General features: G+C 36.3%; 1 protein-coding gene across 8 annotated transcripts in view; it reads right to left on the bottom strand.

Moving 5' to 3' along the window:
* The window catches only part of BIRC6 (baculoviral IAP repeat containing 6), a 225,714-nt gene that overhangs the window by 194,471 nt on the left and 17,159 nt on the right, over nucleotides 1-14,084 (bottom strand). For all 8 annotated transcript variants that reach the window (XR_009405279.1, XM_059405398.1, XM_059405400.1 and 5 more), the window contains exons 2-3: nucleotides 2,905-3,086; nucleotides 543-680 (exon numbers count right to left, since the gene is read on the bottom strand). Coding sequence is in view for 7 of the 8 variants with exons in the window: in XM_059405398.1 (XP_059261381.1) it covers nucleotides 543-680; nucleotides 2,905-3,086 (320 nt within the window). In the remaining variant the exon portion in view is untranslated. The remainder of the gene's footprint in view (nucleotides 1-542; nucleotides 681-2,904; nucleotides 3,087-14,084) is intronic.

Genomic DNA, 14,084 nt, shown 5'->3' with positions numbered 1-14,084 from the left:
GATACTTAAAAAGGCAAAAATTATTTTTAAGAAAATGGTTTTTACCTTCTACCTTACACCCTTTAGTATAGAAATTTCTTATGTATTACACTTATAACTTAGAAACATCAGTAAAACATATCCAAGGATTTAATTCAAAGCACCATCTCACACAAACATCCTAGTCATGCCTAACAAAAAATAATGTCAACAAAAGCCCAAATGGCCCCATTTCCAAAGACATATTCCATTTCTCACTGAAGCTCATCACCTAACAAGAAATTCTCTTTCATCAGCCTCTTAACCAATATAGAGCTACCAAGCACAGAAGCTTTAGGAACAAAGTAAGCAAAACAGTTCCCACAAACTGAATTTAGACTTCAGTAAAAATAGTTTCAACTTTTAGGGGACTCATAAACATATTTTGTTCTCTGAAAGAAAAATCTAGAACTGGAATATTTCCAAGGGTAGGTGGAAAGTGGGGGAAAGACAGAGAAAGTGAAAGTATGGAGGTGTTCTTTCTCTCATAATCGAAAGAAGGTAATTTTTTTTAAACTTCTTACCTTAGCAACTTTGTGGTTGGCTGCAGTCTCATGGGATGTATTTTTTAAACCATCTTTGAGCTGTGTGATGAACAAATCATAACCCTCCGTACTAGAAATATCTACCTTTTCTAAACATGCTGATAAGAGCTGTTGTGCCTAAATAAAAAAAGATGATCACAGAAAATTAAACACAACAAAAAAATGTTACATTCAGATCCTTACTCAAATACTTTAATTTGTTATTATACTGACAAGTACTATAACTAAACTTTACTACTTTTACCTTTTTTAAACAAACTAAATCACATATAATCATATGCTGATTTGAAGGGCTGTTATAAAATCAAATGAGATAAAGCGATATATTTGGCATAACACCACAGAGTAAAGTTTAAATACATGGAAGCTATTATAAACCAAAGCAAGATTAAAAAAAAAAAAAAAAACCCTAGATTAAAAAAACCAAAAACAAAAAACCCTAGATAAGCTGACACCACGAACAAAAATTAAAGGTAAAATTTTAAAGAGATAAATGTAAAATCCTTCAATAAGTTTTAAACACTCAAACTATACAAAACCGTAAGAGAGAAGATTAACTAAGTCAACAGGTAATATAAAAAAGCCTCTGTATTGTTACCCACATATTCAAAAAGAACTACCTTAAAACAGAAATACATGGTTGACAAATGGAAAAGAATACATCCACACTGATCCAAGCAAACCTAGGACTCCATACTTAATTGAAGATACAAACAATACTATGCAAACAAGGTTGTGATTAGGTACACAGAAAATCAGCATAAGATGTTAATGGCCAACAAGGTAGAGAAGGTGACAGAAGCCAGATAAATACCTAACCCTTCAGACAGCACATTATGAAAAATACTGATTTGAGGGTCTATTTCATTATAAATGTCCCAATATTTTATTGTAATTCTCTAGTTCTTTGTAAAACCTGAACAGGTTGATACCATCTTGCATCACAGATTCTGTGATGAAATATATATATATATATACACATACATATATATATCCTTTATTAGGATATCAACCTTAAGTTATCAGCTAGTATAAATTCCTCAAATTAAGAGGAAAAAATGTCCAATACAACTAAAACTAATTAGTTCTCTATACAAATATTTTAGGCAGGACCCCAGATCCAAATGACAAAAAGAGGACTACTCTCTTTTCAGAACTCAAATTTTCAGCAAACATACTTTCAATAATAACCTAACAGACAACTATATTATGACACTGAGTGAAATCTAAGTGGATACATGTTGGTATCCTTTTTCTAAATTAGTCTTCCAAAAAGAGAATAAAAACATTTATATTGCACTTTATGTTTACCAATTGACAATTTTCATGCCCTAAAAATGGGAAATATGCTATACTGTTTTTATCAAATAATCATACCACCAAATGCAAAACAATTCATAATTAACAACTTGGTATGAAGACAAAAATGGTATCTCACTTTATTAGGAGACACAGCATTAAAATCTTTTATATTTTATTTAAGATGATTTAAAATCCAGTAGCTTTGAAAAACGTACTTTCAAATTACACCACATGAACATCAATGCACAGGTAAAGATTTTAAATTAGGGTGCACCTACAAATTAAGTAATGAATATGTAACACTACAGAAACGTATGTATGACTAAAATTTTAAACTGGGATTGTTAAAAGGTATGATACATACAAGCAAAGATTACTGGCTGTTCACTAATATTCATTCCTCCCTTCCATCTTATGTTTAAAAAAGAACTACCTCTTTCCAAGTGTTCTCAGCTTGATGTGACCATGTGACTAAATTCCGGCCAATGGGAAGAACATGAAAAGGGTGGATATGAATGAGTTTGGGAAAGAAAGCAAGAAAGAATGAAGGAGAGAAGGAAAGCAGAAGGGAAGGAGCGGGGAGAAAGGACAAGAGAAAAAAGGGGGAAGGGTCGTACCAGTGTGCTTCCCTGGGCTTCTGCTTTCCCTTTCACTATGACGGGGAAATACTAATGAGCCTTGGAACAGCTGTCATGAATTCAAGAGATGGAAGCTAAGTGTTGAGGTAAGCAGTTACCCCTACGCTTAGCCCTGTCCTGTTACTGAAAAAACTGTACTGTTTAAGCCACTGTATTCTGCTGTCTCTGGTACCGTTTCAACTGCATGGTTCACACTTAAATACCACTCTGATAAGCATCAATTAATTACAAAGAGGAATTAAACAAATGTGATCAGTAAGTCAATTCTGTTTTTATAGGGGCATGTATAAAAAAAAAACCGGGGTACATATACAATGTTCTCAAAGGACAACTTAATTTAACAGCTAATAAGGTCTGAAATTACATTAAGAGGAAAAGTACACTGATTTATTTCAACTTACCTCTGTAACAGGTAATTCAAGCTGAACCACATCATCCTGCTTTGAAACTGGAGTTTGCAGAGCAGTGTCTAACAACAAGATTCCGTTAAGGTCTTTCCTACACCCTACTGCAAAATCATCCACAAATATAACTTTATCCACCGCAGATATATACTGACATTTCACCTGTCCACCTGGTTTAGCTGTTAAAAGAACAAAAATTCAACACTTAAGATTTAAAAATAGTCCATTAAAAAATAAATGTTTACATGGAAGCTAAATACAGTATTTAATCTCACATTGGAAAACACTGCTCTAAAAGACATTATTAGAGCAACTGATAAACTTGTAATATGTACTATAGATCAGATAAAGTATCACTGTGAAACTGTCAGAACTTAACAGCTCCAGAGCTATTATAAAAGAGAATATAGGAGCACCTGGGTGGCTCAGTTAATTGAGTGCCCAACCCCTGGTTTCAGCACGATCATGATATTGGGGTCCTGGGATCAAGCCCATGTCAGGCTCCATGCTCAGCAGTTAGCTTCAGGATTCTCTCTCCCTCTGCGCCTCCTCTATTCTCTCTCTCAAATATGTAAATCTTAAAAAAAAAAAGGGGGGGGGGGTGCGCCTGGGTGGTTCAGTGGGTTAAGCCTCTGCCTTTGGCTCAGGTCGTGATCCCGGGGTCCTGGGATGGAGCCCCATGGGGCTCTCTGCTCTGCGGGGAGCCTGCTTCCTCTTCTCTCTCTGCCTGCCTCTCTGCATACTTGTGATCTCTGTCTGTCAAATAAATAAAATCTTCAAAAAAAAAAAAAAAAAAAGGAGAGAGAGAGAGAGAAAATGATCACTCTTAGAAATAAACAGGCACCTGGCTGGCTCAGTTGGAAGATCATGGTACTCTTGATCTTGGGGTCTTGAGTTTGAGCCGCATGTTACGTGTAGAGATTACTTAAATACATAAAACTTTTAAAAATAGAAATAAACATAATAATAGAAATAAAGATAAAAAAAAGAAACAGAAATAGTAAAGGGTAAGGGGGCAAAGAATGCAACCTAGTCTCAATAGAGCAAAAGAAATAAAATGGGTATATATGTGTGTGAATGATGAGCAAATGTGGTAAAAGTATTTAAAATCAAAACTGATAGAACCAGGTAAAGGGTACAGGGAAGTTCTTTGTTCTATAGTATTTCAGAATTAAAATATTCAGAACAAAAGTTTTAAATATTCAGTATTTGTCAATTTTTTTGCAAAATTCAATAAGCATAAAGTCAGTATGGCCCGTTTCTAGGTAATTACCAAAAATGTTTGAGGACTTTTATAACTGAGATTAAAAAATGAGATTAAAAAAATGAGATAAAAGAAAAATGTTTATAACCTAGGTTAAGAGAAACAGTAAAGCCTCTAGTTCAATCCCCACTGAGAAAACAGTCAACTACCACTAATAACATACCCTAAGGTTTCTGCTGAGTCAGTATCAAAAGAGTATTTTTTTTTTTAAGATTTTATTTATTTGAGAGAGACTGAGAGAGAGAACAAGCAGAGGAAACAGCAGATGAAGAGGGAGAAGCAGACTCCCCACTGAGCAGGGAGACCCATGCAGGACTCAATCCCAGGCCCCGAGATCAGGACCTGAGCTGAAGGCAGACACCCAGGTGCTCCATGTAAGAGTATTTTAATGCAAAAAGTCAGTGAATACATGAACCATAAAATTTCTCAGAATAAGTCAGAGTGGAATTTCAGAAGTCTTATAAAAAACAGTAACAGGCAAGAGGCTTTAAATACCAAGAAAAAAATTTTTTTAAGATAACATCAGTTTCTATACTTAAATTTACAGACTTATAAGGAGATTAATGTTAAGTGTTTCTGTCACAAATAGAGTCTCTGTAAGAAGACTTGAAAGAATGACCAATTATGAAATTTTATTCTATTAGAAAAGATAAACCCCTGTGGGCAAGTAATCCTGCTGCCGGTACACCTAAACTCTAAACTCCCAATACAACTTTTTCTTTTTTTTTCTTTCCAAAGATTTTATTTATTTATTTGACAGAGATCACAAGTAAGCAGAGAGGCAATACAACTTTATAGAACATCCCAGTAACTAGCTCTGCTCCAACTAATGATACAAAAGTAGAAAAATGGAAATAAATCAGAGTCCTGGTTTTCAATCCTAGGTCAACTATAAAACATGTTATAATCAATGAATATTGGGGTGGTATTCTTAATCTCAGAATAGTATAGTTCTTTTGGACGCTAACAGACAACTTGGAGGCATTACAAAACTGACTGGAACAAATTCATTATCCACACAAAACAAAACAGTAATCTATAGTTCAATCTCAGAATTCAAAGTTTGAAATACATGTTAGCATACAGGAAAATAATCTCTGAAACACAATAACAGGCATATTTACTTAGCACTTCTAATATCTAGGTAAAACCACAAGAAAGACAAATTATAGAAACTCAGGGTAAAATTATAAAAGAACTTACAAAAATTGTTTCAAAACTCCAAAACTCATTAACAGTAAATATTTTTAAGAACTATTCTTTATGAGGAACCTGGGTATCTCAACTGGCTGAGCAACTGACTCTTGCTTTCAGCTCAGGTCATAATCTTGGCGTCATGAGATAGAGTTCCACATCCTGCTAAGAGCTCAGCAGGGAATCTGCTTGAGACTCTCCCTCTCCCACTCTCCCTCACCAACTCATGCTCAAGTGAGATCTCTCTCTCAAACAAATAACTCTTAGGGGGAAAAAAACTATTACTTTTTTAAGAATCTTTTTAGGCTTCCAGCAAAACTGAGTAGAAGGCACTTAGAATTCCAATATATGCCCTGCCTCCCCATAACTATAAAATTTTGAAAAACAAACTGCAAATTCTGCTTTATTGTTTAAGGTATGTGCATTTAAGTAACGAATTATTGAAATTATAATTCTGTTAGAAGTTCCCAAGAGAGGTATAAAATATGTGTCAAGACTCTACACCAGTGTAGTTTCCAGATGCGCTTCCACGCAACCTTAGAGAATTCTAACCATATCACACCACTAGAGATTCTTCCACAGATCCCGACTGAAAAAAAGTCACCACTGTTTTTTACAACTTCTTATACACTACACAATACTAGCACTCAAAGTAATGCACACTGATCAAGGAGTCTTTTTAGCAGTTTCTTCAGGCCAGTATAGCAGCATGCTATGTTCATTAGGATGAGTACATTCCCAGTTTTTGACCTTAGTTAGGGAAGGTCGTCCATAAGCAGAGGGCTGTACTGCACAGGGGGTAGAAAGGAGGGTATTATCAGCCATATCCCACTGAAGGACCTTCTGGCACAGTCTGAGGTTTCACACAGACATGAATTTTGAGGTAAGATTATTAAACCCACTACAGACACTTTCTCTCAATTTTTTTACTAGGCTGAAGACTTTATTTTTGAAAGGAGAGCTTGGTTAATATACCCGGACAGTATGCTCAAGATGAGCTTTGCTCATCTATCCCTAGAAAAGTCCTAGATGGGGCACCTGGCTGGCTCATCAGTACAGCATGCAACTCGATCGAGGGTTTTGAGTCTGAACCCCATATTGGGTAGAGATTATTTAAAATAAAATCTTGGCACCTGGGTGGCTCAGTGGGTTACACCTCTCTCTTCGGCTCAGGTCATGATCTCAGGGTCCTGGGATAGAGTCCCACATCGGACTCTCCGCTCAGCAGGGGGCCTGCTTCCCTCTCTCTCTCTCCTTCTGCCTGCCTCTCTGCCTACTTGTGATCTCTCTCTCTGTCAAATAAATAAATAAAATATTTTTAAAAATAAAATCTTAAGGGGCGCCTGGGTGGCTCAGTTGGTTAAGCAACTGCCTTTGGCTTGAGTCGTGATCCCAGGGTCCTGGAATCAAACCCCATGTCAGGCTCCTTGCTCTGTTGGGGGAGCCTGCTTCTCCCTCTCCCTCTGCCTGCTGCTCCACCTACTTGTGCTCTCTCTCTCTCCCTGTTAAATAAATAAATAAAATTTTAAATAAATAAATGAAATCTTGAGAAAAAATCCTAGATTTCTGTGCAAGAAAAGTATCTTGCAATGAACAAAGAATATTTTTGGAACTTTTCAACTTCTTACATGTTTGAGCAAGTCTTTCTTACTTAGGAAGTAACAAGACAAGACAGAAATCCTCTAATGTCAGTTAAAAACAAAATCCATGAGTGTTTAAGTCTGACACTTAACTTAGTGTTTGTACAAAATAAACGAACAAATAAAACAAAACAAAAAACACTAGTTTCACAATCAGGTAAATTCAACATTTATTTTTAGTCGTAAGAATAGCCATTTTAAGTACAGAAAAAATAAAAGAGATGAAGAAACCTATAATAGAGCTTGACTGTGTCACTCACTTGGAAAACATGTTTTCAAAGTCTTGTAAAATATTATAAGTTATACTTTTTTATTCATGATGCTCTGATTCATGATTTTAGTGGCATTACTATTAAACACTCGATATATTTTAATGTTACCAATAATACTGATAAACTTACAACCTATACTTAAATTATATCTCCCAAGACTACCTTTAAAAAACTTAAATCCGGGACGCCTGGGTGGCTCAGTGGGTTAAGCTTCTGCCTTCGGCTCAGGTCATGATCTCGGGGTTCTGGGATCGAGCCCCACATCGTGCTCTCTGCTCAGCGGGGAGCCTGCTTCCCCTCCTCTTTCTCTCTGCCTACTTGTGATCTCTCTCTCTCTCTCTCTCTGTGTGTGTGTCAAATAAATAAAAAAAAATCTTTAAAAATTAAAAAAAAAAACTTAAATCCCATTTTGGCATGAACCATTTATTATTTCATTTGCCTTATGAGTTTAAAATATCTGAAAATAGGGGCACCTGGGTGGCTCAGTGGGTTAAAGCCTCTGCCTTCGGCTCAGGTCATGATCCCAGGGTCCTGGGATCAAGCCCCATCTCTGCTCAGCAGGGAGCCTGCTTCCTCCTCCCTTTCTCTGCCTGCCTCTCTGCCTACTTGTGATCTCTGTCTGCCAAATAAATACATAAAATCTCAAAAAAAAAAATATCTGAAAATAAACTTCTCAAAGAAAGATAAGCTATGCTTAACTAATGTTTGTTATGCTTTCCAAGAAGAGTTGGCTAAAAAGTTATTTTTGGCTTTTAAATAGAAGGAAAAAACCCATGGCACATACCCTGTACCACATACTGCACCTTTTTAGAACTCTGTGAAGAAGTAATCTGTAAGGGATGCCTGGGTGCCTCAGTTAAGCAGCCTACTCTTGATACTCAGGTCACAATTTAAGCCCCATGTCAGGCTCTGTGCTCAGTGGGGAGGCTTCTTGAAATTTTTTCTACCTGCCCTATCCCTGCTTCTGTGTGCCCTCTCTCACTCTCTTTCTCTCTAAAATAAATAAATCCTTTTTTTTTTTTTTAAGTTATTTGTGAAGTGACTTTTAAACCTACGGGGATAAAATTTTTAAAAATTGAGCAGGAAATTTTAATAGAGGAAAAACTCAAATTCCTCCATCTACAACAGAAATCAGCAAACTTGTGAAAAGGGTCAGAGAGGAAATATTTTAGGGTTCACAAGATAAATAGCCTCTCTCACCATTACTCACCTCTGCCACTGTAGCACAAAGGCAGCCATAGCCAACATGTAAATAAATGGTTGTGGATGGGCACCAGTTAACACTTTATTTATAAAATTAGGAGATAGCCTGAGAGCTACAGGGGTTTGCAGACCCCTTATTGACACTAAAAACCTGCATTAGTGCAGATATTCTTTCCCAGAAGGGAAAACGTCACAAAACAGGTTAAAATTCACAGCCAGACACAGTAAGTTTCTGAAAACTAACAAAAATCTTGAAAGCAAACAGACAAAAAGGCCACATTACTTACATAGAAGTAATAATACAATAAAAACATTTATCATTAAAAACCATAGGGTTCATTAGGAAGTAGACCATTTTTTTAAGCACTAGAGAACAAGAAATTTGCTGACAAAAATGTCCATTAGAAATGAAGGTGAGGGTGGGACGCCTGGGTGGCTCAGTTGGTTAAGCCTCTGCCTTCGGCTCAGGTCATGGTCTCAGGGTCCTGGGATCGAGCCCCGCTTCGGGCTCTCTGCTCAGCAGGGAGTCTGCTTCCCTTCCTCTCTCTCTCTGCCTGCCTCTCTGCCTACTTGTGATCTCTGTCTGTCAAATAAATAAAATCTTAAAAAAAAAAATACAAAAAACACAGGGCACCTGTGGCTCAGCAACCAACTTTTGATTTCAGCTTGGGTCATGATCTCAACTCACAACTCACTTGTGGCCATGAGTTCAAGCCACACACACACACACAGAAATCAGAGGCCCAGTTAGTTAAGCATCTGATTCTTGGTGTCCGCTCAGGTCATATCTCACGGTGGTGGGATTGAACCCCATGAAGGGCTTCCCACTTAGTGTGGAGTCTGCTTCAGATTCTCTCTTCCTCTCCCTCTGCGTCTCCCCCAGCTCTTACCCCACAGGCACATGAGCTCTCTAAAATAAATAAATAAAATCTTTTAAAAATAAAAATAGGGGCATCTGGGTAGCTCAGTCAGTGTCTGCTGCCAGCTCAGGTCATGGTTCCAGGGTCCTGGGATTGAGTCCCACACTGGGCTTGCTGCTCAGCAAGAAGCCTGCTTCTCCCTTTCCCACTCCTCCTGCTTGTGTTTCCTCTCTGGCTGTCTCTCTCTCTTCTCTGTCAAATAAATAAATAAACTTTTTTAAAAATTATTAAAAATTAAAATAAAAATTTAAAATAAAAATAAATGAAAGTATAAAAATGAAAGGATAAAAAAAGATATTTCAGGCAAACATTAATTAAAGAAAAGCTAAAGTAGCTATATTTATATTAGACAAAGATCAGAGCAAAGAAAATAACCAGAGATAAATGAGGTCATTACATGATAAAAGGACCAATTCACAAAGAAGAAAAAGCAATCCTAAATACATATAAAATATACACCTAACAGAACTTCAAAACACACACAGCTGGGAACTTAGATGACTCAGTTGGGTAAGCCCTCTGATTTCGGCTCAGGTCATGATCTTAGGATCCAGAGATCAACCCCACATGTTGAAGCCTACTTAAGACTCTGTTTCTTCCTCTCCCTTTGCCCATCCCCACTCTTAAAATAAAAAAAAATAAAAAATAAAAAAAATCACATACAGCAAAAATTAATGGAACTGAGAAGAAATAGGCATCCAAATTACAGCTGGAGACTTCAACACTCCTCTCTAATAGAACAGTAGATAAAAAGAAAAACCACCAGCAATATAGAGAAACTGAACCCCACCATCAATGAATAAGATTTTTAGAATACTCCACCTATCAGAAGTAAAATACACATTCTTTTCAAGTATACATAGAATATTCACCAAGATAGACCATATCCTGGGTCATAAAACAGACCTTAACAAATATATAAGAAGTCAAATTAGGAGTATGTTCTCTGACCATAATGTATTTAAGTAGAAATCAATAACAGAAATATAAGAGGAAATACCTGGAAAATAAACAACATACTCTAAATAATCCACATGTCAATAAACAAGTTTCAGATAATTCAGAAAATATTTTTAATTGGGATGAAAATGAAAATATATCAATGTGTCAAATGCAAATAAAGCACTACTTAGAATGAAATATGTAGGAACTAAATTCTTATACTGGGGTGGGGAAGAAGGTCTCAAATCAATAATCTAAGTGTTCTATTTAAAAAACAAAACAAAAAAAAAACCTAGGAAAAAGGATACCTGTGTGGCTCAGTTGGTTAAAGCCACTAACTGCCTGCCTTCAGCTCAGGTCATGATCCTGGAGTCCCAGGACTGAGTCCCGCACTGGGCTCCCTTCTTCTCATGCTATCTCAAATAAGTAAATAAAATCTTAAGAAAAAATATAAATAAAAAACTAGAAGAAGAAAAGCAAAGTAAATAACTAACAAGCAAAATAAAAATAATGATAGGAGCAGGGATTAATGAAAACAAAAATAAAAATAGAGAAAATCAACACAAGCAAAAAAGAGATCTTTGAAAAGATTTGTAAAACTAGTAAATCTCTAGCCGAGGCTAGCAAAGAAAAAAGACACAAATTACCAATAACATCAAGAAAGAAAAAATACACTATAGATCCTGCAGAGATTAAAAGATAATAAATAAGAAAACACTATGAACAACACTATGCACATGACAACTTAGGTGGCCAACATAAATAAATCTGAAAACTCAGACTGTCAAAACAAACAAACATGATACAAACTTAAAAAGATAACAGGGGAATAATAAGTACAAGTCTACACATATAAATTTGAAGGTAGAGGTGAAATGTACCAATTGCTTGAAACCACAAAGTACCAAAACTTCCTGTGTATGAAACAGATAATCTGAATTGAGGAAACTGAATTAATAGTTTGAAATATTCCAAAGAAACCTCTAGGCCTATCTGACTTTATTGTAGAATTTTATCATACATTTAAGTAACAAGTAACACCAATTCTACACAATTCTTCTCCAATAAAGAGAAGTGGGAATACTTTCAAACTCGTTTTATGAAACCAGCATTAAACCTGAAGCCAAGTCTAGAAAAAGATAGCACAAAAAAAATCTATATACCATTATCCCTCACGCATATCGATGCAAACACCTTCCACAAAATAAAAGCAAATGGAATTTAGCAAATATAAAAAGAATAACATGCCAGGACCAGGTACAGTTATAGAAGGAATAATGAACTGGTGCAATATTCAAGAATCAATCAATATAAGCTACCACACATTATAGCTCAAAGAAGAAAACCTACATGAACAGATGCATTCGGTAAAATATAATATCCTTTCAGGATTTAAAAAAAAAAAAAAAAAACCTCAGCAAATTAGAAATGAAAGGGAATTTGCTCAACCTGATTAAGGACAGCTACAAAGATCCTAACACTATCAACATAATTAATGGTAAAACACTGAATACTTTCCCCCTAAAATCAGGAACAATCAAAGGAGACACTCTCAACATTCCTATTCAGTATCGTATTGGAAAATCTAGCCACTGCAATTAAAAATGAGAAGAATTTAAATGCCATGAAGATTAGAAAGGAACAAATTAAACTGTCCCTGTTCACAGACAACATGATTAACCTATACAGAAAAATCTAAAAATAAAAAGAAAACTCCTAGAGCTAATAAATGAGTTTAGCAAGGTTATAGTAAACAAAATCAATACATAAAATATCAGTCAACTGTACTAGAAATCGGAAGCTGAAATCTACAAAAACCAGTTTATGATAGACTTAAAAATATAAAAATAAGGGCGCTTGGGGGCTCCATCGGTGAAGAATCTGCCTTTGGCTCAGGTCATGATTCCAGAGTCCTGGGACTGAGCCACGCATTGGGCTCCTTGCTCAGCAGGGAGCCTACTTCTCCTGCCTGCCATTCCCCCTGCCTGTGCTCTCTCTTTGTGTCAAATAAATAAAATCTTTTTTATTTATTTTTTTTTAAGATTTTATTTATTTATTCGACAGAGAGAGATCACAAGTAGGCAGAGAGAGAGGAGGAAGCAGGCTCCCTGCTGAGCAGAGAGCCCGATGCGGGACTCGATCCCAGGACCCTGAGATCATGACCTGAGCTGAAGGCAGCGGCTTAACCCACTGAGCCACCCAGGCGCCCAATAAAATCTTTTTTAAAAACGTTAATAAAATACTTAGATATATACCAAAAGTATGCAGAATATGCATGCTGAAAAGTATGAAAGAAGTGTTAAAGAAATCAAAGACTTAAATGAAACCACGGTTAGGGACTGGAAGAGTCAATATAGTAAAGATGTCAATATCCCCAAATTACTGTAGAGATTTGATGCAATTTCAATCAAAATCCCAGCAGGAGAGGCACCAGGGTGGCTCAATCGGTGAAGCCTCTCACTCTTGATCTCTGCTGAGGTCCTGATCTCAGGGCTGTGAGTTCAGGCTCCACCCTGGACTCCACAATGAGTGGCTCAGTCAGTTAAGCGTCTACCTTTGGCTCAGGTCATGATTGTGGAGTTGTGGGATGGAGCACCATGTTGAGCTCCCTGCTCAGTGGGGAGTCTGCTTCTCCTTCTCCCTATGCCCTTCCCCCTACTCGTGCTCCCTCTCCCTCCTCTTGCTCCCTTTCTGTCTTAAATAAAATCTTATTTAAAAAATAAAATTTATTTGAAAATAACAGAACTTATTTTAAGTGCACAGTTGAATGGCATTAAGTACATTCACACTGTTCTGCAACCATCACCACCATCCATCCAGAGAATGGATGGTGCAAAACTTGCAAAACTTGAGCTTTATAATCATCAGGCACTAAGTCCTCCTTCCCATCTCCATACCCCCAGTGCCCAGCAATCACTATTCTACTTTCTATCTCTAGAAATTGACTGCTTCTAAGTCACACGTATAAGTGGAGTCATACAGTATTTGTCCTTTTGTGATGGGCCTATTTCAATAAGCATTATGTCTTCAGTTCATCCACGTTGCAGTGTCAAAATGTCCTTCCTTTTTACCATATTTTGTTTATCCATATATCCATCAATGGACACTTGGGTACTTCTCCTTTTGACTACTGGGAATAATGCTGCTATAAACACAGTGTACAAATATTTTTTCAAGGCCCTGCTTTCAATTCTTTGGGGTATATACCAAGATGTGGAATTGTGATACCATAAAATTACCAAACTAATTTCAATTGTTTGAGGAAACACCACACCATTTTCCGTAACACCCGCACTATTTTACATCCACCAAGAGAATACAATACAAGGATTCCAATTTTCCACATCCGTGCCAACACTTATTATTATATTTAATGATAGTCACTCTAATGGGTGGGAAGTGGTATCACACTAGGTTTTAATTTATATTTCCCAAAATATTAGTGATGTTGACCATCTTTTCATGTGCTTTTTGGCCATTTCTATTTCTTCTCTGAAGAAAGATCTATTCAAGTATTTTGCTCATTCTTTAATTGGGTTGTTTGTTTTTTTGTTGTTGAGATGTTAAAGTTCTCTATACAGTCGAGATATTAATTTTTTATATATACCTAGATATGTGACTTTCTCATATTCTGTGGTTTGCTGTTTTAACCTATTGATAGTGTCTTTCAATGCACAACAAGTTTTCATTTTGATTAAGTCCAACTTGTCTATTTTTTCTTTGGTTGCCTGTGCTTTTGATG

The sequence above is a fragment of the Mustela nigripes genome, chromosome 7 (assembly GCF_022355385.1).
Source record: "Mustela nigripes isolate SB6536 chromosome 7, MUSNIG.SB6536, whole genome shotgun sequence".
NCBI lineage: Eukaryota > Metazoa > Chordata > Mammalia > Carnivora > Mustelidae > Mustela > Mustela nigripes.
Note: the sequence above shows the minus strand (reverse complement) of the source record. Positions and strands in the feature narration are given on the sequence as shown.